The 26,238-nt window shown below is 52.4% G+C and overlaps 1 protein-coding gene across 2 annotated transcripts; it reads left to right on the top strand.

Moving 5' to 3' along the window:
- The first annotated feature begins 523 nt into the window (after window positions 1–523).
- On the top strand, window positions 524–25,937 carry PLEKHO2 (pleckstrin homology domain containing O2). 2 transcript variants are annotated; one of them, XM_037833710.1, is made up of 6 exons: window positions 525–725; window positions 6,766–6,915; window positions 11,310–11,426; window positions 20,032–20,136; window positions 21,465–21,563; window positions 23,993–25,937. In XM_037833710.1, the coding sequence occupies exons 1-6, from the start codon at window positions 714–716 to the stop codon at window positions 24,989–24,991; spliced, it is 1,482 nt and encodes a 493-aa protein (XP_037689638.1). In that variant the 5' UTR covers window positions 525–713; the 3' UTR covers window positions 24,992–25,937. The 2 variants fall into 2 exon arrangements, with proteins under 2 accessions (XP_037689639.1, XP_037689638.1); XM_037833711.1 differs by lacking the exon at window positions 21,465–21,563 and having other exon boundaries at window positions 524–725.
- Window positions 25,938–26,238: the final 301 nt, after the last annotated feature.

Genomic DNA, 26,238 nt, shown 5'->3' with positions numbered 1-26,238 from the left:
ACTCGACACTCCAGACAGGTACCCGAGCTCCAGGTCCCGCCCTGCCCAGAGGCTCCAGGGAGAAGAGGATCAGACAGGTCGTCGGGGAGGAAAGAGGAGGAGCCGCTTGGTGCTCTCATCTCTGGGCCGTCCGGGGCAGCTCGGCCCAGTTCGGCAACCCCAGCCCCCTCCGGGTCAGGAGACCTCAAGGGGAACAGACGCCAGCGCCTGCGGCGCCCACTCCACCCCGCCCCACCCCGGCCTCGCCATCGGGCCCCGCCCTCTTCCCCCGCCTCTGCCCCTGGGCCGGAAGACCCTCCCCCCGGCCCGGCCACCTCACCCTTTACCCACTCCCAGTGCCTCTTCCTCGGTGGGTCGCGAACGCCTCTCTCCGCCCAGTCCCGCCCTCTTCCTTCGGCTCCTACAGGGTCGGGTTCCCAACCCCACGCCCGACCCCCCGGCTCCTGCCCCGGCGCCGGCCCCGCCCAGGCCCCGCCCCTGCCGCTTCCCGCGCGGGACCCGGGCCTCCGGCGCCGGCTAGTCCCCTCCCCCGGCCCCGCCCGCCGGCCCCCGGAAGCCTCTCCCCGCCCCCGGCCCCGGCCCCCCGAAGTTTCTTGGGCCCCGGGCAGCTGGCGGGACAGAGCGCAGGGAGCCGCCGCCCGGCCGGGCGTGGATGGAGGTGGCGGAGCCCGCGCCGCGCGGGGAGTGAGCGGCGGTACCTCAGCGGACCCGCCATGGAGGAGGAGGTGAGGGCCGGGCCAGGCGGAGGGGGCTGGGCTGGGGTCTTGCAGCCCCTCACGGCCGTTCGTGTTCCGGGCTCAGGCCCTCGGCCCTGCCCGCTCCTCTCCCGCAGGTCTAAGGACCCCCCACCCCGCCCCAAGCAGAGCCCCGGCAGGTGCGGCAGGGCCGGGGGTTAGGGATCCGCGCCGGGCATTTCAGAGACCGCGTCCTCCATCATTATCTCTTGGACTTCTCTCAACAGCCCTGGGGGTCGTTGTGGTTATTGTCCCCATTGGACTAACGGGGAGACTGAGGGTCCGACGGGTTTGGTGACTCGCTGAAAGTGGCCTGGGGAGCTGGACTCGAACCGCATTACCGTTGACCCTGTGCCTGCCGGGTCGGATCCCGAGGGGACAGACTATGTGTGTGTTTGGGTGTGTGTGTGCTGGTGGGGTCTGTGGGTTCTGGGGTTCCTCTCTGAAGGAATCAGGCCGTGGCGGGAAAGCTGGAGAAGTTGCGTTTTTCTTCCCTGTGTAAGTCCGCATGGTCTGTATGGAGCCCCCTTTCCACTTACTTTCTGCCCCCTGCCCTGCATCCCATCTGAGGACGCTCTAGAGGCAGAGTCAGGCCCGCGCAGGAGCTGATCCCGGCCCCTGCCTTCCCCACATCCCCGGGAGGGAGAACTCCCGGGAGGACCTGGGCAGCTGGACCAGCAGTGCCCCCGTGGGTCCCCCTCTTGCCCTCAGGGGGCTCTTGGTCTGGGGTGGGATCAGGCACTTTATGACCCCTGCCCTCTGTGTGCAAACTCAGTTCTCCCAGCAGCCTCACCATCCAAGGGTCCAGCACTAAGCAAACACTTAAAATATGCTTATGGAATTAATAAATTAGAAGGAGGGGCCTGCTGGGTCTAGGGGATGGGGCTGATTTTGCTTCTTGTCCCCTGTGGGGGTCCCAGCTTCTGCCCCTCCCAAACCAAAGGAAAAGGATGTGTATTTGCCTGGATGGGTGGTGAAACCTTCACTCCTGAGGCAACCCTGGCCAGCTGGGGAGCCCTGAGTGGATGAGGCTGCCAGTGACCCCATCAGTGCCCACCTCCCTACTTCCGATGGCCACTGCCCAGAGACAGCCGGACTGGATGTTAGGGTTTCCTCCAGGCCCTGTATTTCTGTGGGATGGTAGATAAGTCACTTCCCCTCTCCGCCTGCGTTTCCTCTTCTATAAAATATAGGGCCTGGCCTCCTCCCCGGGTCCTGACTGATTGTGGCCCCTTCTCCCAGCGGGTAGAAGTAAGAAGCAAAGTCAGGCCACTATGATTTGCTGTGGTTTCATGCTGACAGGGGTGGGGCTGCCTTCCCCCACCCCACGCCCCTGCTGCTAGGGCTGAGCTCTGGCTGAGGCCCCTCCCCTGCTCCCAGAGGATGTGGGTCGGGATTACTCCATCTCCTGGTCTGCTCTGGCCCCTAATTAAGGGAAGTTCTCCTGGGGCCTCCTGGGTCGATGGTTTGTCTCTGCTCATTCCCTCTGGTCCTGAGTCTCTAATATTGCCACTTACTGACTCCCAGATGCCAAAAGTTCCTGGCATAGCTGGGCGACATATAGTGTGGACCACCTCTGACCACCCCAGCCTCACCCACAGAGTCAGGGCCCCTTGTCCTCGTTCTCCTTTTGGCATCTCTAACTCCTTTCTCACCGCTTCTACTAAGAGCTTCCCTTGTCTCAGATCCCATCTTTGTTTCTCTGAAATCCGTCTTAGATCGTAGTCACTTGCTCTGCCCCATAACCCCAGCCCCAGGACAGCCTCCTCACCTCACTCCCACATGGCTGCCTGCCACCCTCTCCTTGACTTTGAGCTTCTTTTCTGTGCCCCAGCCACCCTGGTGCTGTCCAAGCCCCCCAGCCTCAGTGGCCTCTGTTCAGTGGGCTGAGGCTTGGTGAAGAAATGCGGGTCTGGGCATCTGCCCACCTGTATTTTCAGGGCCTCAGTTTCCCCATCTGTAAAGTGAAGGGAGTGTAGGTGATTCAGAAATGTGATGATCTGTGTGCAAAAGCTCTGAAAATGGCAAATATCAATGTAGGGTATTGTTGCTGACACTGGAGTAATGTTGAAAACCCTGGCTCCTGGCTTTCCTGTCTCTGCCCTGGGGTTCTGCCCCACTGCCCTCCTGCAGTCCTGCCTTTCTCTGGCTCTACAGAAACGACAGGCTGCCCACTTGCCCTTGTCTAGCTAGAAAATCATGGCAGTTTCCTGTCCCAGCTCTGGTTTTTGTGACATCAGGCCATCCCATGCCCTCTCTGGGCCTGGCTTTCTCATTCTATAGTGAAGGGGTTGAGAGAGTAGTGAAGGGATTGAGAGAGTAGACACCCTTTGTACCTTTCCTTCTCCTTTGGGCCAAAGTATGTCCCTTCTCCTACTCACAACCCTATCCAAACCCTACCTTTCCAAACTAACACCAAGCCCTTACCTTACCAGAGAGCTAAGACTAGGGGGTCCCTCAGGGTAGGTGCTATGTTCCTCCTAACAGACTGGGGCCCTCTCAAGCAGGGAATGCCCACCCACCCCCCAGACTAGGGACTTCCCTTGGACAGTGTCTGTATTGCCTCCAACAGACTAGAAGTTCCCCCAGGGCACGAGATATCTTCCTCATCAGACTGGGAGTTCATCTGGACAGAGCCTCTGTCTCCTCTTTGTGATTGCCCCATCACAGGGCTCTGGCATGGTGGATTCTTAGTAGTTTGGTCAGAGCATCATTCCATTTAGTCAAAGGTCAGAGTTGTCATAAGCACTGGCAACGAGGTTTCTTCTGCTGGCCTTTGTCTCTTGCGTTATGGCTTTCTGTCTGCTCCCTTCTGTACACAGGGTCAGTGTGGCCTGACATTTTTTTTTTTTTAAATGACCCAGAGCCCCTCCCAACTGCAGCAAAGGTAGCCACGCTGTTGCCCCAGGGGTGCCTCAGGAGCTGCTCACATTCGGTAGGGGAGCCTGGGTGAAGATGGAGGGGATGACAGAGGATAAAACAGGAAGAACAGTGGTCAGCTGCTTAGTAAGAGGAGAGGAGGCAGAGAAACTGGGCTGAGCAGGACAAAACCTTCCCTGTGATCCCTGCCAAGGGGAGGGGCCACTTATTAAAATCTGCTGAGGCATAGCCAGTCCCCCTGGTGGGAGGAGATCTGAGGGGCAAGGAGAGGTGCTGGGTGGAAAGTGGCAAGCAAGCAGGACCCTGACCTCCAACCAGGCCTCCCACAGGGTGCCTGCTGCTGTGGGTGATTCCTGACGGGAACCCTTCTCTGGGCTTTGGATCATGCCATCTCCAGCCCCTCCCTTGCCCCTTTCCCCATCCCAACATGCCTTCCCATCTCAGTCCCACCATGGTCCCATACATCCTTGAAGGCCCTGGGCCTCTCCAGCTAATCCAGTTGTGGTGTTCATTGGGACTGCTCTGCTAGGCCCAGAGAGGGTAATGGTTGAAGTACAAGGTTCTAGGCTTATCTTCTGGGAGCGTCCCACTGATTGGAAGTTTCATGTGGCAGGCAGTGGGTAATACAGGCAGGGGAGGTCACAAGTGGAAGGAGTTTGAAAGTGGGGTGTGAGATCCCACAGGGTGCTGAGTGGGCCCCCTGAAAAACTGGAGGCAAGCCAGGAGCTCAGAGATAGGCGATCCCGGCAGCAACTTCATGTTCCACAGCCCCCACCACCTTGTTTAAGAGAAATCAAGAATCTGCCCATCCAGGCCAGGCAGGCATGGGAGGTGGCCAACAGTTCTATAGCCAGTTTTACTGATAGTAGGGATGTAAGTGTGGAATGTGGGGGTGGGATTTCTCATTTCCCAGGTTTTCCCTACCAGCTCTGGACCTGTGAGCTTCCAGGGCCCCTGACAAGCTGCAGAGGATCACAGAGGGGGTTGGTCCCCTGGGAGTCACACAGCCCGTGGGGGTAGCAATATGAGGAGGGGGCAGTTAGATGCAGGGATAGGATGTGAGAGCTTTCCCCTTTCTGTCATTGGTCCTTGAAATCCCCTCTTCCCCCTGGATGAGTGTCTCATAACTGTCCTGTAGACAAGTCTCCCACTTCCTCATTCCTCCCTCAGGGAAGGCCATTTGGGACCATCCCACTTCCCCCTTTCTCTTGCCATCTGCAAGCTAGGAAGAAGCCCTGAGGGGGCATTCCACATTCCTGGAGCTCCTGGAGCTCTCAGGCCCAGCAGCTATAGCCCAGAAGGGCCTTGCCTTGAATTTTGAACCAGGCCCAGGAAAAGGATGCCTGCAGGCCAGAGAGAGGGCAGTGACAGCAACAGTAAGGATGGCTACTATTACCTAAGTTTAGGGTATCCTAGATCCTCCTTTATATGCCTTATCTTTATTCAGCAACAAACATTTATTGAGCACCTGCTGTGTGCCAGGTACTGTTCCTGGTGCTGGGGATACAGCAGTAAACAAAACAAAAATCTGCCTTCATGGAGTTACAATCCTTGCAACTTCTACTGTTAATATCTCTATTTCACAGATGAAGACACTGAGACTTAGGTTAAAAGACTTTCCTGTGGTCCTCATGACTTGGGCTTTAAAGCCCAGACTCCGAACCATTGGAGCCGCAGTTCAGACAGGGGAGGGGGCCACGGTAGAACCAGGCAGGGGCTCCTTGCCTTGACAGAGAGCAGAGGCCATGCCCTGCCCAGCTTCTCACAGCTTCTCACATGTCTGCCTGAGCTTGCCCTTCCAAAGGCAGCTGTGGCCATGGGGTAGCCCTGAGAAGAGGTGTGCCTTTTTTTAACCAGGATAACCTTTTTTGAGTTTTATGTAAATTATAAAGTATTCTGAATTAGTCAGTGTTAATTTCCTTCTAACATCCTGTAGATTCTGACACCCTCCTGCCCCGTTCTCCTGTGCCCTCCCCTCCACACTCACTACTCTGGGTACCAGTGAGGCAAAGTGGTTAGCAAATTGGGTGTATTTTTATTTTCATTTCACAGATACCTCTTGAGCACCCATTATGTGTAAAAGAACAGTGCTGGGTGCTGGGGACCCGGAGGTGAGTCTGACCCCATCTAGTGGGCAAGCATGTACTTGGCTCCCAGTGCCCGGGCAGGTTATCAAGGAGGCACAGGATGTCAGTGGCCAGCCTCAGGGCTCCTGGGTGGCTGCCCACATCTGGAAGAAGGGCCTGAGCTTAACCCGTGTACCTTCCTGGGCTCAAAGGCTCAGAGTCCTTGGAGTGCTCACTAGGCTACCCTGAAGTCCCAGGCTAGGGCGGGGATGAGGGCAAAGGAGCCTCCTGCTTTGGGGAAGGAAGTGGGGGCTGCAGAGTGAGTTCTCTGAAAGGGCTGGGTAGAGAGACAGGTTACCGTTTTGCATGCCTGATTCCTCCCATCCTTCTGATGCTCCTCTTGGAGGCCTTCCTGGACCACCCAACCTGAGCCAAGTCCCCCACTGCCTTTCTCACAGCCTGTCTTTGTTCCTTCATAGCATTTCTCACTTGTTGATGTGTTTATATCTGCTCAGCTTCCCCCACCTACCCATCCACCCATTGTGAGCACTATGAGGGCAGAGACTGTGTTATTTTTATTTATCTCTGCCTAGTCCAGCACCCATGACGTTGTAGGTGCTCTGTACAATGTTTGTTGCCTGGTTGAATGAATGCATGATTGGACATCAAGAGAGGCAAAACAATGGAGTGGGAAGAAAGTGGGGTCACAGAGACCTGGTTCGAATTCTGGCTCTGTCCCACCAGCTGTGTGACTTCGGGCAACTTATCTCTCCTCTCCAAGCCTAAGTTTGCTACGACATATGGATGGGGAGGGAGTTGTACAGCTAAATGACACAATGCATGTAAAACTTAACAAGGTAGCTCAGTATAAGGTGGCTGATAGTATTATTTTTACTGCTGCTGCTATTATTACTGTTACTACTACTGAAACTGGAGTAAGAATATCTGCCTTGGGGGTTGTGGGAAAGCTCAAATGGGAAGATGTAAGCAGGTATCCAGCACAGGGACATGTCCCTTGCATGGCCTGTGGACCTTGTGGCCCTGTGGCAGCAGCCCTCATGGCATGTCCTGGTGCTATCTTGCAGGGTGTGAAGGAGGGGGGCGAGAGACCACGGGCAACACGGGTAGCAGACAAAGCTGGCTGGATCAAGAAGAGCAGTGGGGGCTTCCTTGGTCTCTGGAAAGACCGCTACCTGCTCCTCTGCCAGGCCCAGCTGCTGGTCTACGAGAATGAGGTAAGGATCTGTCTGGGCCTGAGGTGGGGGTTCCAGGGAAGGGGGCAAAATGGGGACGGCGCAGTCTAGCCAGAGGAGGCCAGTACTGAGGCTGGAAGATCTGCTCTACTTTTGACATGCTGTGGAACCTTGGGCGAGTGCCTAACCTTCTCTGGGACTCTGCGATATGGAGGTGATAACTTCAGGGGCAAGTCTAGAGCTCCTGGATGAGAGGTCTTCCCATCTGTACACCCATATACCATAACTCCCTGTCACTGGGCAAGGAGCCATATAAATGAATGTTCCAGAAAACTGAAGCTTGGTAGTAGAAATAATAATTAGCACTCATACTTGCATGGAGCTCTTACACACCTCTCACTTGATGCCCAAAAAACAGTCCCAGGAGAGTGGACATTATGGTACATTTTACAATAGAGGACACTGAGACTCAGGGTGGTGAAATGATTATTCACCATCTCTCAATGAATGGAGGAGACAGGCCCAGAACCAAATCTAGTGTTCTTTCCACCGAGAGACATCAGTAAGTCAACTCCAAAACTTATTTTTGGTGGAAAGCTTCAAAAATATGTCAAATATTCTCTGCCTTCTACAGCAGAAGGTACTGGCCTTAGTTGGACCTTTCCCTGGTGGCTCAGGGTCACTCATCAGACTGTTCCACACTGCTAGCCTATACTTTTCAGTTGGCTCTCTCCTTTCACATCAAGGTGCCAGGGGCTACCTCTGCTGTCCTTGTGCCTCTAACAGTCCTCACCTCTTCTCCCCTCAGACTCTTGTGCCCTTTCTAGTTTTCAGCAGGCTTGGAGCTTGGACAACCAAGGACATTAAAATTGTATATTAAGAGTCAGTAAAACTCTGTATGAGGACCTGAGGAGGAAAGTACACGAATTCACTATAGGAATTTGTGACTATTTCTGGTAGCTCTTACTTGTAGGCGTTGTCTGTGTTCTGGGGTTGAGGCTGTCAGAGGGCCCATCTGCTGAAAATGGGGTATCGCTGTGTGCCTTCGACAGATGAAGTATGGGAAAAGAACCAGCCTGGGGCCAGAAGAGGGATCCTGCCTTGCCTGTCTTCCCCATCAACCTCTCTTGGGGTGCCTTATGGTATCTTGGCAAGTTCATAATTGTCCCAGGCCAAGAAAGGTTGGGCAACAGTAAGTGTGTAAAGCAGCTGCCTTTGAGAAGCACCTTGCTGATCCTCGGATCCCCAGGTTCATGGAGGTGAGGTGTCAGAGAAGCAGCTAGCAAGGAGGGCAAGGGGATGAGGGTGCACAAGCACAGTTCCCAGATGTTCTGTTCTGCTGCTATCACCAAATTAGGATGAGCCACAATTGGGAACGTGGCAGCAGGGGGATATTTTTATAAATGAAGGAGGTTGTCACAGCTTCCTCCAGTCCCAGCTGCTGCAAGAGAGAGTGACAGGCCTCCAGCTGTTGGCCCATCAGACTTTGCCAGACTTGTCCTGGGTCACCTCTCTCCATCTGGCCACAGCTGGGGGGCAGAAAGGGTTTCACATCCCCCAAACACAAAAAAAATCCAAACCACGCTTTTTTAAAAAAGATCACTATTAAAAACCTAAATGCAATTTCAAGAACTTAGCACTTGGTGGTGGGGGAGCTTGGCTCAGGAGTAGGAATTGAGAAATGCTTATTAGCTTAATTCCTCTTTCTAATGTAAGGAACTAGACGAGTGCGAACAGCTCTTGGCTTTTTCTTTGCTGTCAGAGAGGCTGACATTCCAAAGATGCTGCCCCCACCCAGTGCCTGCTGGTTTATCCGTTTTTCTGAGCTGCAGAAGGGCCTGGATGATTCAGCATTTCAGGTGGAGAGGAGACCCAGGACAGACAGCTGCAGAGAAATCGTAGATGGTGGTGGGGACAGACTGACTTTTTGGTCACAGACAGGGAAGGACTGTGTTTGAGCCAGTAGGACATAGGGTGAGTGAGCTGCTCTCTGAATTGGGGATCCTTCCCCAGGCAGCTTCCTCTGGAGTCCTGGGTAGAGAGGGCTTCCTGGGGTCTCATTCTGGGCAGACATTCATCCCAGTAAACTGGTCCAAAGTATGCCCCTCTTTAGCGCTGCCCTGTTGGGCACTGTGGGAAACACAGGGAGGAGAGCAGACCCACAGCATAGGGGAGAGAGAGCAAAGTCAAGCAGGGATTTAGGACTGTGCCTCCCCGGGGTCACTTCCTCCTCAGGTGTTCTTGGCACCTAGTATGGGGCCTGCTCCTGGTGGGTGCTTTGTAGATGTCTGTGCGCTCTCAGCAGTAAGTGACAGGGAACTTCAGAGGAGGGAGAGCACCAGGGCTCAGGGGATCGTGGGCTAGGGGACAGGGGAGCTTCCTGGAGAAGGTGGATTTTACTGGCCCTTGTGTTCAGTGGAGGAGCCTGGAAGGGGTGGGTAGACTAGGGATTGGAAACAGAGGTGTGGAGACAAAAATGGGGAAAGACATCTTACTGAATCTGGATGGGAGCAACCAGGCCAACTTAGCCCCCTGTGCCCTTTTTCTGAGGGGCTGAAGAGAGAATAGATCAGAGGTTATCCACCTTGTACAATCATCTGGGGAACTTTTAAAAAATACTGCTGTCTGAGCTCCACCCCCAGAGATCTTGAAGTAATTCATCTGGGATATTGCCTGGGCATATATAGAGCCATAATTCTTAAACTTTAGCATGCATCAGAATCACCTGAAAGGTTGTTAAATTCAGCCTGTCAGGCCCATTCCCCCAGGTTTATGATTTAGGAGGGATGGGGCCTAAAAATTTGCATTTCTAACAAGTTTTTGGTGATGATGATGCTGGTCCAGGAGCCACACTTGGAGCTTGCTGCTGTAGAGCAGACTGTGTATAAGGCCCCAGGCCAGCCTGCTGACTCCGGTTGGGGGGAGTGTGAAGTGGTGGAGAGAGCCCTAGCCTAGGAGTCTGAGTTGTGGGTTTGAGTCTGGCCCTGCCCTTTATATTTGGGTCTGTGCCCCTAGGGCACATCACTTCTCCTCCAAGCCTCGTTCTTTTCATCTATAAATTGAGGCAAATATGGGGGCTCTAGGCTTTCAGGGTGTTGTCAGGCTCCGGAGATTCAGGGATGCAAAAGTGCTTGCTAAGTGTCAGGGTCTCTTACAACATGCGGATTAACATGGAGGGAAATTGAGGCATTTTCTCTGCAAACAATCAAGTTTTTACCTGGGGGCTAACCTCTGATCTATTCTTTCTTCAGCCCCTCAGAAAAAGGGCACAGGTGGCCAAGTTGGCCTGGTCGCTCCCATCCAGATTCAGTCAGATGTCTTTCCCCATTTTTGTCTCCACACCTCTGTTTCCAATCCCTAGTCTACCACCCCTTCCAGGCTCCTCCACTGAACACAAGGGCCAGTAAAAATCCTTCCAAGGATTCTGCCAAAAACTTCAGAGCACCTTAGCAGTCCCTGGGTGGATGCTTTTGCTGGCTCTCTGCATGATGTCCACCAGCAAGAGCATCCTTAACTTGTCTGCCAGTTTTCTGGGTGTGGTACCCCTGGGAAGGGCCCTCTTCTGCTTTGTACTCTGCAAGTGAGAGTGTGCTACACCCAGGAAGTTGTTCAACTTCGTCTCCTCTGGAAGGGGAGCCAGCTGACCAGTGTCGCAGGAGGATCTTGGTTCAGGCAACTTGTTGGAGAGGCTCCTGGAGGATAGATCCCATGGAGAAAACCTTAAGTGTGAGGCTGCAGGGCAGAAAGCCTGGCCAGTGTCCAGGGATGGCACTTCTGTTAACAATGAGGCTTCAGGATGCCAGGCCAGGGTGTTCTTGCCCTCTCCATTGTACTTGACCTGCACGCTGGCTTGAGGGGCCATTCCCTCATGCCAGGATCTCGGCAGAGGAAGAAGCCAAGAGGGGGTGCCAACTCAGGACCACTTGTGGTGAAGGCAGGGCATCTAGCCCCCAAATATGCCTTGTTCATGCTTCCCTCTGTGGCTGTGCTGGGAAAGCCTTTTCTGTTTCCCCCCACTTCATGTCTTCCTGCTCCCCATTCCAGTCTGCCTTTTCCACAAATCACTGCCTGGCATCTGGGTTTGCATGGACCCCCGGCCCCCTTTTTCTGAGCCTCTCCAGCATCCTCTTGTTTCCTCCTTTGGCCTTGGGTACATTTGACTCATCTCTGCTACCCACATCCAGAGTATGTGCCCCATTTCTCATCTGGATGGTGAGCCTTGAGAGAATCCCTCCAACCAGCATGTACTGAGCACCACCTGTACACCAAGGTGTAAACACCACATCTAGGTGATTGACTGGCAGCCTCAGGTCCCCGCTCTGACCTAGTGATGCCCTTGGCTCAACGGGATCAGGGTCTGGGGCATGGCCTGGGTGGCTGATGGTCTGGGTGTGCCTGGCTCTTACCAACTCATGTCCCTCTGCCTCCCTTCCCAGGATGAGCAGAAGTGTGTGGAGACAGTGGAACTGGGCAGCTATGAGAAGTGCCAAGACCTTCGTGCTCTCCTCAAGCGGAAACACCGTTTTATCCTGCTGCGATCCCCAGGGAACAAGGTAGGGAGATGCTCACTGCTGTCTGACCTCCCTCCAGGCCATGGTCTGCTTGGGCACATCACCTCTGGAAGGCTCTCTAAGGTCAGGTCCCAGGCCCCTGGATGCAGCCTGCAGGTTCCTTATTGAGGATGTCTGAGGCTCAAACCCAGGGGTCACCACAGTTGAACCTTTTACTCATTTTGTCTTCGTACCTCTCAAGCCCCTCATTGACAGGAGATGCATTTAGGGTTCTGCTGAGAGAGAGCTGCTCCCCTCTCCCCCTTCCAGGCCCTGGGGCCTCCTTCCCAGGCTACAGTTGGAAAATAATGTTTGGAGGTAGGGCCCTTGTCTCTCCCCTCTCCCCCTGGGCTGAGGGCAGGATGCTATGGATAAGGCCCCCACCCCACAGGCCTTTGCCACCCTGACACAGGCTGGAGCAGCGGGAAGAGAGTGGCCTCCCCTCCAACCTAGACCTTCCTGGGTGGGCCACTCCTCGTGCCCCCCATCCTGGCCTCAGTGTTAGGAGGCCCTGCAGCCCCTGCCTTGGCTCTCCCCCGTCTTGCACTTTCCTTTCTTGACTATAGCTGGGGAAGGTCTCTTGCCTGTGAGATTCTTTCCCTGTGTCACTGACATGCTGTGTGTACAGCTGAAAAGTTTGCTGTTTGCACCACATTTGTCTGGCTGGCAGTCCTGGGTGGGTGTTAATACATGGTGTAGTTTACAGATCTTGTGAGGGAGTTCAGATTCTGAGGCTGGAGTGGGTGGCATCTCTTGCCAGTGGGGCCATGCCATGTTCCGCTCAACCTCGGCATGTCACGTGGAGCCCAGCAGAGTGGGACTGAGTCACACCGGCAGGGGAAAGAAGGGTCTGTGTCTGGGCCTGTTGGAGGCCATTCTGTTTCACCGTCAGCTTTAGGACTGGAGCCCAGTTCTGTGGTCCCCTGGGCATTTGGCCCTGAAGGAGACTGTGATGCTTTACTCATTAACCCCTTGCCCTTCTCTGTGTGGGTGGGGAAAATAAGCGACCAAGACAGCAGTGGAGAGGGCTGTGGAGCTCCAAGAGCTCCTGTATCCTCTCACCGCTCCTGGCCCTCATGTAGGAAATTGAAGGATATGCCTCTGGGTGAGGGTGGATTTATGATGTCCTGAGGGCTCGTGGGACTGGACTCAGGTTTCACTTGACTTCTGCTGTTTAGGGCTCTTTGAGGGAGAGTAGAGCCACAGTTCGGTCTTTCAGGTCCAGGCCCCTACCCTGTCCTGGAGACCTGCTTCCCCTGTGAGTGGACACTACATGTGCAGGTGTGTTTGAGAGAGATGCAGAGTGAATTGTGTGTGAAAGCTGCTGCCTGTGTGTCAGGCAGTGTGTCTCTTTATATGCAGGCGTGCATCCGCCTGGCCACAGGTCTGTCAGGTCTTCGTGTGTCTCTTAGTGTAGATGTGGGCTGGCGGGGGTCTTGCCTCTCTGTCCTCTACCCTGCTGTTCTGAGGGCTGCTCCCCTCCCCAGGTCTGAGAATCAGCTGGGTGAGCCCAGGGTGGTCTGTCACCTTCAGAGAGGCCTGTTTGTAGCCCTGCATTCTCAGCTGCTTCAGGCCACACCTTCCCCTGCCCCCAAGCCCTGCTAAGAGTTCAGGGTGGCTCTGGGTGATTCTGGGAACAGGATGATCAATCGATCAATAGGGGAGATAGGGCTGAGGAGCCGGCTGGGGGTGGAGGAAAGCAAACTCTGGTTTCAGCTGGAGGGCCCCCAACCCTCACCACCACCAGGAGCTTACGCAGAGGGTGGGCTCTCCAGAGTTCTGATGGTGGACCTGACCCAATGCACCATGTCCCCTGCATCCTCTCACTCTCCTCTCCCATTGTCCTGGGTGCCCCCCATCCTCAGTGAGGCCTCCAGCCAGCCAGGAGGTCACATGACCCCGCTGTCTGGTCCTGAGGCCGCCTTTTTTCCCCCTTTAATCAAATAAACAAAGACTCCAGTGTCTTACATGCCCCTTCTCCCCCTGCCTCCCTGTCCTCACGCCCCTGCCCATGAGGTCACAGGCAGACGCTGCCAGGAAACGGGGTGGCCGCTGCTGGGCCTTGCTGCCCCACTGGTCTCAGACAGCTTGGCCCTTTCCTCTGCCCTGCCTCCTTTCCTCTGTCTCTCTCCCACTTTTTTCCTCTCTGCTGTTTTGCCTTCCCACTTCCCCTCCCTAGGCCATGTAGGCCTTTTTTTTTTTTTTTTTTTTTTTAACTTTTTATTTTGAAATACTTTCAAACTTACATGACAGTTACAAAAAAAATACAGACCCCATACAGAGAACTCCAGCATACCTTCACCCACTCCAGTTATCTAGATTCACCAGTTTTAACATTTTGCCATAGTTGCCATATCATTCTATCTATGAATCATGTATCTGTTTGTCAATCCATTTTCTGAACACTGAGTATAGGTTGAATACAACATGCACCATGAACACTTATACTGCCATGTACATTTCCTAAGAACAAGATATTCACTTACATACCATTTTAAGTTCAAGAAATTCACATTGATATAAAGCTTAGAGTCTATATTCCAATTTTTTCATGTCCCGATAATGTCCCTTTGAGCCTTTCCTCCTCCCTTGTTAAATCCTATCCAGGATTATGTACTACATTTAATTGTCATTGTCTCTTTAGTTGCTCTTCTTCTTCTTCTTTTTAATTGTAGGAACATATATACATCATGAACTTTCCCATCCCAACCCCTCCCAAGCATACCATTCACTGGGATTAATCACATTCACAGTATTGCAGTGCCCTCTCCACCTCCCATTACTAAAACTCTCCCGTCTCTCCAAACAGAAACCCTACACCTATTATGCATGAACTCCCCATTCTCCCTGCCCCGCATCCCTGGCAACCTGTACTGTAATTTCTGTCTCTGTGAGCTTGCATATTCTTAATATTTTCTTTATAGTTACCATGGGGCTTAAAGTTAACATCAGTGGTATAAACAAATTATGTTCCTATACCCCTTCGTCTCCCCACCTTTATGTATTATGAGTCTAAGACTACTGATTTATTGGTTACAGCTTATGCATTTGCCTTTTAGATCCTGTAGGAAATAAAAAGTGGAGTTACAAACCAAAAATACAATAGTACTGGCATTTATATTCACCCGTGTCGTTACCCTTACCAAAGATCCTTTTTGCTTCATGTGGCTTTGACCTTTTGTCTAGGTCCTTTCCTTTCAACCTGCAGAACTCTCTTTAGCATCTCATGTAGGGCCGGTCTAGTGGTGATGAATTCTCTCAGCTTTTGTTTTATCTGGGAATGTCTTAATCCCTCCTCATTTTTTAATGCAATTTTATTGAGATATATTCACATACAATACAATCATCCAAATTGTGCAATGCGTTGTTCACAGTATCATCATATAGTTGTGCTTTCATCACAGCAGTCAATTTTTTAATATTTTCATCACTCCAGAAAATAAGAATAAAAATTAAAATATAAGTAAAAAAGAACATCCAAAACATCCCATACCCCTCCCCCCCATTATTCATTTACTTTTTGAACATTTTCCTTACACCAGAAAGAATAAGAATAAAAAATAAAAGTAAAAAGAACAACCAAGTCATCCCCCTCATCCCACCCTATTTTTCATCTAATTTTTGTCCCCATTTTTCTACCCATCTGTCCATACACTGGATAAAGGGAGTGTGAGCCACAGGGTTTTCACAATCGCATGGTCACACCATATAAGCCATATAGTTATACAATCGTCTTCAGCAGTTCAACAGTTTCAGGTATTTCCTTCTAGCTATTCCAATACACTAAAGACTAAAAAAGGATGTCCAGAATGTCCTTTTGACTCCATTTGAAATCTCTCAGCCACTGAAAATTTATTTTGTTTCATTTCTCTTCCCTCTTTTGATCAAAAAAGCCTTCTCAATCCCACGATGTCAGGTCCAGTGTCATCCCTGGGAGTCATGTCCTGTGTTGCCAGGGAAATTTATATACCCCTCCCTCATTTTTGAAAGATCGTTTTGCCAGATATGGAATTCTTGGTTGGCAGTTTTTTGCTTTCAGCCCTTTCAATAAGTCATCCTGCTGCCGTCTTGTGCCCATAGTCACTGAGAAATCCGCACGTAATATTATTGAGGATCCCTTATATGTGACACATTGCTTCTCTCTTTCGGCTTTCAGAATTCTCTCTTTATCTTTGGCATTTGACAGATTGATTCTGTTCTGTTGCATTTGGGTCTATTTGGGTTTATCCTGTTTGGTGTTGGTTGAGTATCTTGGATGTATATATTCTTGTCTTGTTAAATTTGGGAAATTTTCAGCCATTATTTCTTTGAATATTCCCTCTGCTCCCTTCTCTCTTTCTTCTCATTCTGGGACTCCCACAATGCATATATTGGTGTGTTTGATGGTGTCCCACAGGTTCCTCAGGCTCTTTTCACTTTTCTTCATTCTTCCTTCTGCTCCTCAGTGGGGAGGATTTCAGTTGTCTTAACTGATTCTTTGTTCTACCAGTTCCAATCTGCTGTTGAACCCCTCAAGGAAATTTTTAATTTCTGTTACTGTGGTCTTTAGCTGTTTGGTTCCTTTTAATAATTTCCGTCCCTCTTTTGATATTCAATTTGTGTTCATCTGTCGTTTTCCTGATTTCCTTTAGTTCTTTATCTACGTTTTCCTTGAGCCCTTTGAACATATTTAGGACCATTTTTTTCTGGTATATTCCAGGTCTGGTCCTCTTCACTGATGGTTTCTAATGTTTTAATTTTCTCCTTTGCCTGGGCCATCACTTCCTATTTCTTTTTATGTTTTATAATGTTGTGTTGAAACCTGGATATTTTTGTATTTTAGTATGCTATCTGGAATTTTGACTCTGAGGCATCTGTTTCTTAAACTTATATCCAGCTAGTGTTAGGGCAGAGCTTCCCTCAAATGCCAGGAGGTACAAAAAAAAAGAAGGAAAAAAAGAAAACACCTTTCCTGGTCTTTGCAGGTTGACTTGTGGGAGGTATCTCCTTCAGAGCTTATCTACACAGTGATTTTAGACAATAGTTCCAGGCCAAAGCATAGGGGGCCTCCCTTATGCTTTCTGCGCAAGCATCTTCTCTTGGGCATGCACATGTGGCCCTAGAAATTCCCCCATTTACCCTGATACAAATGTCTCCTCTTCCCTCAAAAAGTTTCCTCATGGCCTGGGTACTGCACTGTATGTTTTACAGTCAGCAATTCCTGATCCACAGCATTCTGCAGGAGAGCTCTGTGAGACACCTTTTAGATGCAGGGCAATTCCCTTGGGCCATCACCAGAAAAACTCTGCCAGAGGGAGGGGCCAGCCAGGGTGCCACAAGATCCTACTGCCTTTTTTTTTAATTACTACTAATATTTTTATTATAAGACTTTTTCATGATTTGGTACTCTCCCTGTTACTAAAGTCCTTTAACTGTTTTCTGGAGCTTTGAAAAAGATGTTTCTGTCGGTTCTTTTTTTTTTTTTTAATTCAGTTTTATTGAAATATATTCACATACCATAGAGTCATCTACAGTGTACAGTCACCTGTTCATAGCACCATAATATAGTTAAATATTCATCACAACAATCCATTTTTGAACATTTTCCTTACTCCAAAAAAATAAAAATAAGAATAAAAAGAAAAGTAAAAAAGAACTTCCAAAGCATTCCATCCCCCAATCCCACCCTATTTTTTTAAGTTTAAACAATGTCAAAATAAATGAGTAATTTTTATTATTTGTTTTCAACTGATATTTCAGATGTTAAATAAACATATTCTTTCTATTGAACTAAGTTTCTTTTTTTTTTAATTAAATTCAGTTTTATTGAGATATACCTGCATACCATACAGTCATCCATGGTGTACAATCAACTGTTCACCGTATCATCATATAGTTAAGCATTCATCACCCCAATCTATTTTTGAACATTTTCCTTACACCAGAAAGAATAAGAATAAAAAATAAACGTAAAAAGAACAACCAAGTCATCCCCTTCATCCCACCCTATTTTTCATCTAATTTTTGTCCCCATTTTTCTACTCATCTGTCCATACACTAGATAAAAGGAGTGTGAGCCACAAGGTTTCACAATCACATAGTCACACCGTGTAAGCTACACAGTTATGCAATCGTCTTCAAGAGTCAAGGCTCCTGGGTTGCAATTCGACAGCTTCAGGTATTTCCTTCTAGCTATTCCCATACGCTAAAGGCTAAAAAGGGATATCTGTTTACCACATAAGAATACCCTCCAGAGTGACCTCTTGACTCCATTTGAAATTTCTCAGCCACTGAAACTTTATTTTGTTTCATTTCACTTCCCCCTTTTGGTCAAGATTTTCTCAATCCCTTGATTCCAGGTCCAGGCTCATCCCTGGGAGTCATGTCCCTTGTTGCCAGGGAGATTTTCACCCCTGGGAGTCATGTCCCACTGAGGGGAGTCTGCCAGTTCTTCCTGGTTATTCTGCATCTCACTCTTCCATCTTGATGAGAGCCTTGCCCCACGTGGCCTATTTTGTGGCTAGTCCAGTTAGCAGCTAATCTCCTAGGAGGGCCAGGGACCTGTGGGGATGGGGCAGGAAGAGCCACTTCTGCTTCCTAACTGTCTCCATTCTGATCATCCTCGTGGAATACCTGGCTCATTCAGCCATTATTACCGGGTTCCTTAGGTTGGGGTGGATCCTATTTAAACTGTAATCCCTCACTTATGAGAGTCTTTTGGCTAGCACACATTAGGTCTTCTCTGAGGCCATTTCCCTTATAGGGGAACAGAAGGGAGCAGAGGCCCTCCCTACCTTTCCACCTGTCACAGGCGGGCTGAGCCATTGGGGAAGGGGCTGCATTTTGGGTTGGTCCCTGAGGTTCTGTTCTTGTCCCATTGAGGCCCCAAGTAGTGAAAAGACCCATGCAGGGTGACATTGCAGGTTGGTGGGACTAGAGCTCAGCTCTCTTGACTCCCAGGCCAGTGTTCTTTCCCCTGCCCCACTCTTCCTTCATCTGCTGCTTAGTTCAGGTGTATGCTTTCTGGCATGCTAAGTCCTGCCCCGGGTGGGTGTCCCACCAACTCTTGAAGGGCTGATCCTGGACCCCTCCTTGGCAACCCCCATCACAGGGTTGGGTGGAACCTTGCAGACCCTGCATGCAGTGCTGCCCCTCCCTGAGCCTAGTGCAGCCCTGGTGGCTGGGCTGAAAGGCAGTTGCCAAGGTGCCCTGGGGTTTCTGACTTAACTGTGAATCTGCTGCCAGGATCAAATTTACCCTGGTCATGCAAATGAGCATTTGGCTGTGCCTAGTGGGGAGGGACCCAGGGCCCTGTCTGAGAAGGAGGGGGTGGCAGCCAGCAGGAAGTTACATAAGGGGGATGCTGAGGGGGCCAGGCGGACTGCTGTGTTACATAACTAGGAGAGTGGCGGGAAGGCAGGCACTAGGGAAAACCAGGGCGGGAGATGGATGGGCAGGTGACCCTCCAGACAAAGAACTAGGGCATCTTGAGGTCAGAGAGTGGGCAGTGGCCCCCAAGTGGGACAAGAGTAGGAACTTTGGGCCAGTTCATTCATTTAGTGACTATTTACTGAGTCCCTACTATGTGCCAGGCCCTGGCTTTAATCATATTTAATTCCCTTAGCCTGTTATCCCTTTTTACAGGCGAGGAAACTGGGACTGTTCTGTACAGAAAGAGGCAACGATGATAATTCCTATTACTGAGCACCCACTCTGTGTCCAGCTCCCCATTTAGCCCTTGAGACACATCATTTTTTAATCTTCAGAGCCCCATGAGGCAGCTTATGGTGGTGTTCTCTTTTTACAAACCAGGAAACTGGGGCTCAAGGTTAGACAGCTGTAGGAGATGGACTGTATGGTTCTGAGGCCCTGCTTCTCCGTCCTCCACACAAGCCACCCTTCAGCTTACGTGGCCTCACTCCTTTCCACTCATTTCCTGTCTGAATTTGGGTCTCGCAGGGAGGGGTCTCGGAACTTGGCTGAGTCCCATCCCACCTGCTGAGCCTCAGTTTCCTTGCCTTTATGATGAGGGGGTTGGAATTGACCCTAGTACCCTTTCTCCCTTACAGTCGATCTGTGATTCAAGGCCAAAAAGGGGACACCACCCACCCACTCCCCACCCTGGGACTTTAGGAGGAGTCTGGGCATACTTTTCATCTGGGACTGGGGCTGAGTGTGAGGCCCTCTGTGGAGCGGAGGAGTAGCTCTTGTTCCAGGGGACCTTCACCTGTGAACACGCCTCACACCTGTCATGTCTGTCATTTTACTCAGCCTTGCATAGGCATAGACTGGGACCACTGCTACTCTACAGAGGAGAAACTGGAGCCCAGAGGTCAGGCGGCTGGCCTGCGGGAGTCCCACAGAGCTGGGACCAGATCTGGGCTCTTTCACTGGGCAAAGCTTATTCTAATCCAAACCTGTGGCAGTTGCATACTGGGGCAGGGTCCCTTCTCCATGTCCCAGCCCCACCCTCCACTCCCAAAAGCCCCAGTGTCTGACACTTTTTGGGGGTCATTTTGGTTTGCTGCTGACCAACTCTGCCTGGGGTAGACATTGAGATTTGGGTGGGAGCTTCCTTCAGACCCCAAGTATGAGCCTTGTTAAGTGTCTGCCATTTTCCCCACTGCAGGTCAGTGACATCAAATTTCAGGCACCCAGTGGGGAGGAGAAGGACTCCTGGATCAAAGCCCTCAACGAAGGGATCAACCGAGGGAAGAACAAGGCCTTTGACGAGGTTTGATGCCGTTCCATGGACAGCTTTGTGTCCCCTTTCCCACCCTTTCCTGCATGTGTGTGATCTGAGAGAGGACTCTGCCCCCACCTCACCGCTGGTAACCCCTCTATTATATCACTGCCACAAACACTGGGTCATCTGCTGTTGGTACCTCCAATACTCACAACAGCCTCCCAAAGTAAGTAGTGGGATAGAATTTATCTGGTTGCAGTTATGTCAGTTGCATCCTTTCCAGCCCAGCTTCTGCTGGGAACAGCAGGTAGGTCCACGCCAGAAAGGGCTGGGGGATGAGCTAAGAGCCGGAAAGTTCACTTTTCAGCTTGGCCACGAAGTAAACTCAGCCCTGGGCCTCCCTGTCTGCGGTGACTACCCAGCTGGTAGTGGTGACTGTAACAGTGGTGGCTGTGGTCAGCCTTGGGGAGGGCAGGGTGTCCTGTGAGTGAGACCATACCCTCCCGAAGAGGGTTTGTCTATGATGTCATGGGCTCCTAGCTATTTGGGCTGAAATAGACTTTGGGGGCCTCCTGGAGTGGCCCCTCACGTTGCAGAAAACTGAGGCCCACAGGGAACAAATCTTCCCAAGCATGTCCCCTCTTAATACCCAGGTTCCCTGACTCCTAGCCCATGGCTCCTATGTCATGTCGTATGTGACTTTGTCATGCTCAGCCATTCACTACCTGGGGAAAGTTTCCCCATTTCATGGGCAGGTAGTCTGAGACCTTGAGCCAGACCTGGGGGCTGAAGAGTCCTAGCTGAGCCCAGATTTCCCATCGACCCTCAGTCTTCCTGGCTACTCCTGACCTTTACCTTACCCCAAGAGAAGAACTGCCCTCCAGATACTCAGGCTCAAGAGAGTAGAGGCTCTGCTCTTTCCTCAGGAGTACTGGAAGAGGGCTGGGGCCAGGGCAGGCCTTTTCTGGAAGCCAGGTACCAGGCAATCATGGGCTGGGCATATGGTTACTGCTCCTCCCTTCCCCGTCTACCTTGCTAAACTAAAAAATGGCCTCAGGGCTGCTTATGTCTTTATAACAGGCAGTGGGGCAAGGGCTGATGGGCCCATATTTGGGCAGGAAGACTGAGGCAGAGAGGGCAGCTGCAGAGAGAGGGAGCACTTAAGGCTCTGCAGAGAGACAGACATGGCAGTGTAGAGTCATGGAGAGAAGCAAAGATGGGAAGACATCTCAAAGAGGTGGACAATAGATGGGATGCTGATGCTGTCAAGTATGGATGTGGGGAGCAGACCCTGCCTCTGGATCAGGGTAATGACTGGGCGTTTCCCACTCTGCTCAAAACCTGGTGGGAGCTGACCTGTTTCCCTCCCCTTCCAGGTAAAGGTGGACAAGAGCTGTGCTCTGGAGCATGTGACACGGGACCGGGTTCGGGGGGGCCAGCGGCGCCGACCGCCTACAAGGGTCCACCTGAAGGAGGTGAGGTCTTGCCCCCAGCTTGGATGGGTGGGAGGTCAGTTGAGCCTGGTACCACAGCTCCTTGGGGTGGTACATAGGCTTTTTCTTGAAGACGCCTGAAGTTGGGGTTCCTTGGTGGTCTACAGGGCGTGTCTGTGTGGATACACCTGTGTTGTATATACTTAAGGTGCAGATGTCCAGGACCTCGTAGCCTGCTCCATTTGCTGAATCCATACACTGGCCTTAGGCCTAGAGTTGGTGCCAGAGGGAAACCAAGACCTCAGAGTTCTGCTTCCAGTGGAGGATAGACCTGTCCACAGACTGCTCCAAGTAGAGCTGTGTCTTAATATTTGTGCAGAGGTGCGTTCTGGAAGGTCAGGGCAGGGAGGGACCATGACCTCGTGAGGGGTCCACAGTGGTTCCCAGTGAGGAGCCACTGTGGCATTTAACCTGACCCTTGAAAGACAGAAAGGGTTTCAGTTGGCAGATTCAAAGTGAGAGGGGATTCCCCGTGGAGAAATGAAGTGAGCTGAGGCCCGAGGTAAGGGAGTTCAGGGTGTGCTGAGTGGCACCGTTTGGGAGATTGGTCTGGAAAGGCAGGGTTGGGGAAAGGAAATGGTGGAGGCCTTGAATGCAGGAGCTGGGGACAGGATGGGACGGTGTTTTTCAGTTAGAGGCCCTGAGTAGGGTGGGTTGGGTTGAGGGAGGGAAAGGCAGGGGGCCAGGTAGGAGAGTGTGGGGAGACTGGCCCTCCAGGCTCAGGAGAGGGTGAATAGGGAGTAGCCAATGGGAGAGACATTGAGAAGTGAGAGCCACCCAGGCTTGTGATCGACTCTGGGGCTGGGGAAGGTGATTGGACAGAAGAAAGGAAGGTTTACAGAGGTGCTCCCAAGCCTGGGGACTGGGAGAATGGAGGTCCAGATGCAGGGGATTTGGGAGAAGGTATGGGCAACGGCGGATGGATAAGAGAGGAGCCCTCCTTCAGAGTTGTGGAGCTTATGGGGGTGGGCAGATAGTAGAGGAGAGGTTTTAGAAGCCAAGAGAGAACCTCAGCAAATGCTACATTTGATGGATGGGAAGGAGCAGGCAGGAAGGAGCCAAGGAAGATGAAACCAGAGAGGCAAGCAGCTCATCTGGAGTGTACGACACAGAACCTCATGGGTCATTAGCCAGCTTGGCTGCCCCTGTTATAAGAGCATGGCTGAGGAAAAGGCAGGGGGTGACATTTGCAGCATTTATTTTGAAGAGAAGGAGTCAGCTCAAGGCTGTCGTGGGGTGCAGAGCTAGGGGTGCTGGAGGGAAGAGGACTGGGAGAGAATATGGAGTCAGGACCACACTTAGCATGGAAGGGGCCCAAGGTCATGGGAGGATTTGTTTTTGAGCTGAGGCAGCCTGTTCATGTTTGTCAGCTGAGGGACAGGAGCCTGCAGAGGTAGTGACAGAAGTTGCCAGAGAGTAAAGGAAGGCCTGGGGGTTGGGGTGGGGAGGAGATCCAGGAGATGTAAGGGGAGGGGCAGCCATGGAGGCAGGGACCCTCTGAGATGAGACTTCAGGGAGGGAGCTGAGTGAGTGGGTGGGAGGGTCCCTGGTGGTCCCCAGTGACTGGTCGCATGTGTTGGCCAGATCAGTGGTGTGTGGTACAAGAGGACCCTGATGTCCAGGCCTGCCCCAGGGCCTCTGAGGCTCCCCCGGAGAGACCCCATGCCCCTGGGACTGCTGGGTATCCCCATATGTCCCTGGAACCTGGTGGGGGGCAGCCATCTGCTGGGTGCAGCTGTTCTCCTCTGGTTGTCAGCTGTGGTCCAGGGCTGCTGTGTCTGGGACCACATCTGATGACATGAGGAGTGTGGGCACAGGCTGCTGAACAGCTGGACCGGCAAGGGCTGGAGAGATCTGGGCCAGAGGGCTGGGTGAGGGGCTGGCAGACCAGGCAGAAGTCTCCGGGAAGGGGAAGCAGGAGTGAGTGAGCTCGAGATGCCTCGGGAGACCTGTGTTTGAATTACAGCCCTGTCCCCAGTTGGCTGTGGGGATCCTGAGCATGGTGGCAGGTGGGTGTGTTGCAGAGAAGGGGTTCTCCTAAGGCCATGCAGCCAGGTAGGGGAGAGAAACAGGTCTGGAATCATGTCCTCTACTGGCCAGGCCAGTACAGTTGTCACTAAAAAAGAGTGACCTCTTTTCACCAGCCAGAAGAAGCCAGGTTGGGGCTTTGAGTAGGCACCCTGGCTCTGACTTCTGGGCTGTGATTCCAAAATAAGAAATTCTCTAGGGGTGAGGGAGAGGAGAGGACTCACTGGGGAGTCACTTCCCCTTCTCATCAAGTGAAAGGTGGCAGACTGGAGCCTGGGCAGCGTGGATGGGAGGGTTTGAGAACCACTGCAGGTGGGCACACCTGACCCAGTAGTGGTTATCCAAGATGATGCCCATTTACTGCCCCTCCCCCTGCCCCAAAGGTGGCCAACGCAGCTTCTGATGGGATTTTACGCCTGGACCTCGATGTTCCAGACAGCGGGCCGCCGGTGTTTGCCCCCAGCAGTGATGTCAGTGCAGCCCAGCCCCAGGAGATGCTCCGACCCCCCATGCCTCCCATCAAGCCTTCCCCAGCGCCCAAGACAACCAGCCTTGGTGACAGGGAGGAGACACCTGCAGGGGAGAAAGCTCCAACCCCTGTCTCAGCAAACACTGAGGCCCGCACTGAGGCCCACCCCGAGAGCCAGGAGGACTCAGAGACTCTAATAGGGGAGGACAGTGACCCCAACAAGGTCCTGAATGACAGACTGAAGGTGAGCTGGGAGAACCCCATCCCCGAGGGGCCTCCTGCCCCTGAGGGTATAGAAGCATCCCAGTTGCCCTGTTCTGAGACTTCTGAGGCTGCCCCCAAGGAGGGTGGGAAGCCCCCTACACCCCCACCCAAGATCTTATCAGAGAAACTGAAAGCCTCCATGAGTGGGATGGAGTCTTCTGGGACAGCTCAGAGTCCAGTGGCCCCAGAGGCCTCTACCCCAGGCCCAGCCCAGGTCTCAGTGAATGGCGTGAATGACAGCCCTGAGCCTGCGGAGCCCTCCCAGGCCACAGCCACTCCAGGAATTCCCCAGAAGGATGCAGTCACATCCACAGCAATGCCTCAGTTCCATCCCCGCTGCTCCTCTCTTGGGGACCTGCTTGGGGAGCGCCCCCAGCATCCCCGACAGCCCAGGGAACGTCTATATCGGGCCCAGCTGGAGGTGAAGGTGGCCTCGGAACAGACAGAGCAACTGTTGAACAAGGTGCTGAGCAGTGAGCCGGCCCCTGTGAACGCTGAGACGTTGCTCAGCCAGGCTGTGGAGCAGCTGAGGCAGGCCACCCAGGTCCTGCAGGATATCAGAGATTTGGGGGGACTGGGCCAGGAAGCACCAGGGCTGAAGGAGAGACGGAAGGAGCTGGCAACTCTCTACAGGAGAAGTGCACCCTAGAGCCTGCCAGGCCAGAGGCACGGTCCCTCCTGGCTGACCCAACGCATCAAAGCCCAGTTCTGCCAAGAAGTGTGCTTCTGCTCGGGTTGTAGAAGAGCCATTGGGCATGTTGGGATTTGGTCAGGAACTGCCGTTGGCCAGGCCTTTGGGCTCTGAGCTTGGGCTGGAAGCACACACCCAGAACCTATGTGCTTGCGTGGTTCTCACTGCCCCAGGGCTTTGGTGTAGCACTTGGGGTTTCTGGGGGTGGCATCATCTCTGCTCTTTGCCCCCAGTAGTTTACATTCCTGACTTCTCAATAGAGCACAGCTGAGCCCCCCTGCAGCCCCTGTCTCCAGATATTCCCAGGCAGAAAGCTCTCAAGGCAGAGGCATCCTCAAAGCCAGTCCCCCTTCCCCACCCTCCTCTTCTACCTGGGAGCTACAGAGGCCCTGGGTCCAGGCTATAGGTGAGACCTAGAACCCAGCTGGGGCCTCTCAAGGCAGGTGGGAGGCATCTGTTTGCTGAAGTGGCCCTTCTCTGGGCCTGTTTCCTTTTCTGCAAAATGAGGAAGTTTTCTGTAGTCCCTTCCCATCTGGTGAGCTGTGATTAGAGGGCTTAGATATGGAGAATTCCAAAGTGAAGGAGGAACTTGGTCTAGTCCTTCCCCCTGGATTAGCTTGTGTCCAGCCTTTTACATTCCTGAAGAGGTGAACCCCAAATGGCCCCAACATCAACTTCAAAGAAACCTATATGCAATTGTCAAAAACCAAACCTCAGAAGAGAAGTCCCCAACTTCTCTGCCTCCCTGGATGGGTTTTATGTCTGGGTCTCTCTGGTTCCTCTTCAACCCAAACAGGTCCAATATCCCAGTCATTTCTTCAAATGTTGATGAGGGTGCATTGGGGCCTGAAACCACTTCTCACCCCCCTCCTTCCCCCACCCCTCTGGCTCAGGTCCCAGATGGGCTGCTCCTCCTCAACCTCCTAGTGAAAGGAGCACTTTCCCTGCTCACTCCTCTGGCCTGTCCCTGCTCCTTGGGCCTCTTCCAAACCCACTCAGGATTGTCCCTGGCTCTGGGAGCACATTCCGTCTCCATCCTGCTGCAGGTGCTGGATCCAGGGCAGAGCCTAAAGGTGCAGAGGCCCTGAGGGTTGCAGATTTGGGCCTGGATCCCCAGGCCCAGCTCCCTGGGACCTGGGGGATGGGAGCATCTCCTGAAGGGCCTGCCCAGGGGATTTCTGCATGTGCACTTCCATTTACTGAAA

This window comes from Choloepus didactylus, chromosome 4, assembly GCF_015220235.1.
Source record: "Choloepus didactylus isolate mChoDid1 chromosome 4, mChoDid1.pri, whole genome shotgun sequence".
NCBI lineage: Eukaryota > Metazoa > Chordata > Mammalia > Pilosa > Megalonychidae > Choloepus > Choloepus didactylus.
Note: the sequence above shows the minus strand (reverse complement) of the source record. Positions and strands in the feature narration are given on the sequence as shown.

What these genes read in the sequence shown, in the direction of transcription:
- PLEKHO2 (XM_037833710.1), top strand. An exon ending in TGCGATCCCCAGGGAACAAG is followed by an intron (nt 11,427 to 20,031) that starts GTAGGGAGATGC and finishes TCCCCACTGCAG; the next exon opens with GTCAGTGACATCAAATTTCA. An exon ending in CAAGGGTCCACCTGAAGGAG is followed by an intron (nt 21,564 to 23,992) that starts GTGAGGTCTTGC and finishes CCTGCCCCAAAG; the next exon opens with GTGGCCAACGCAGCTTCTGA.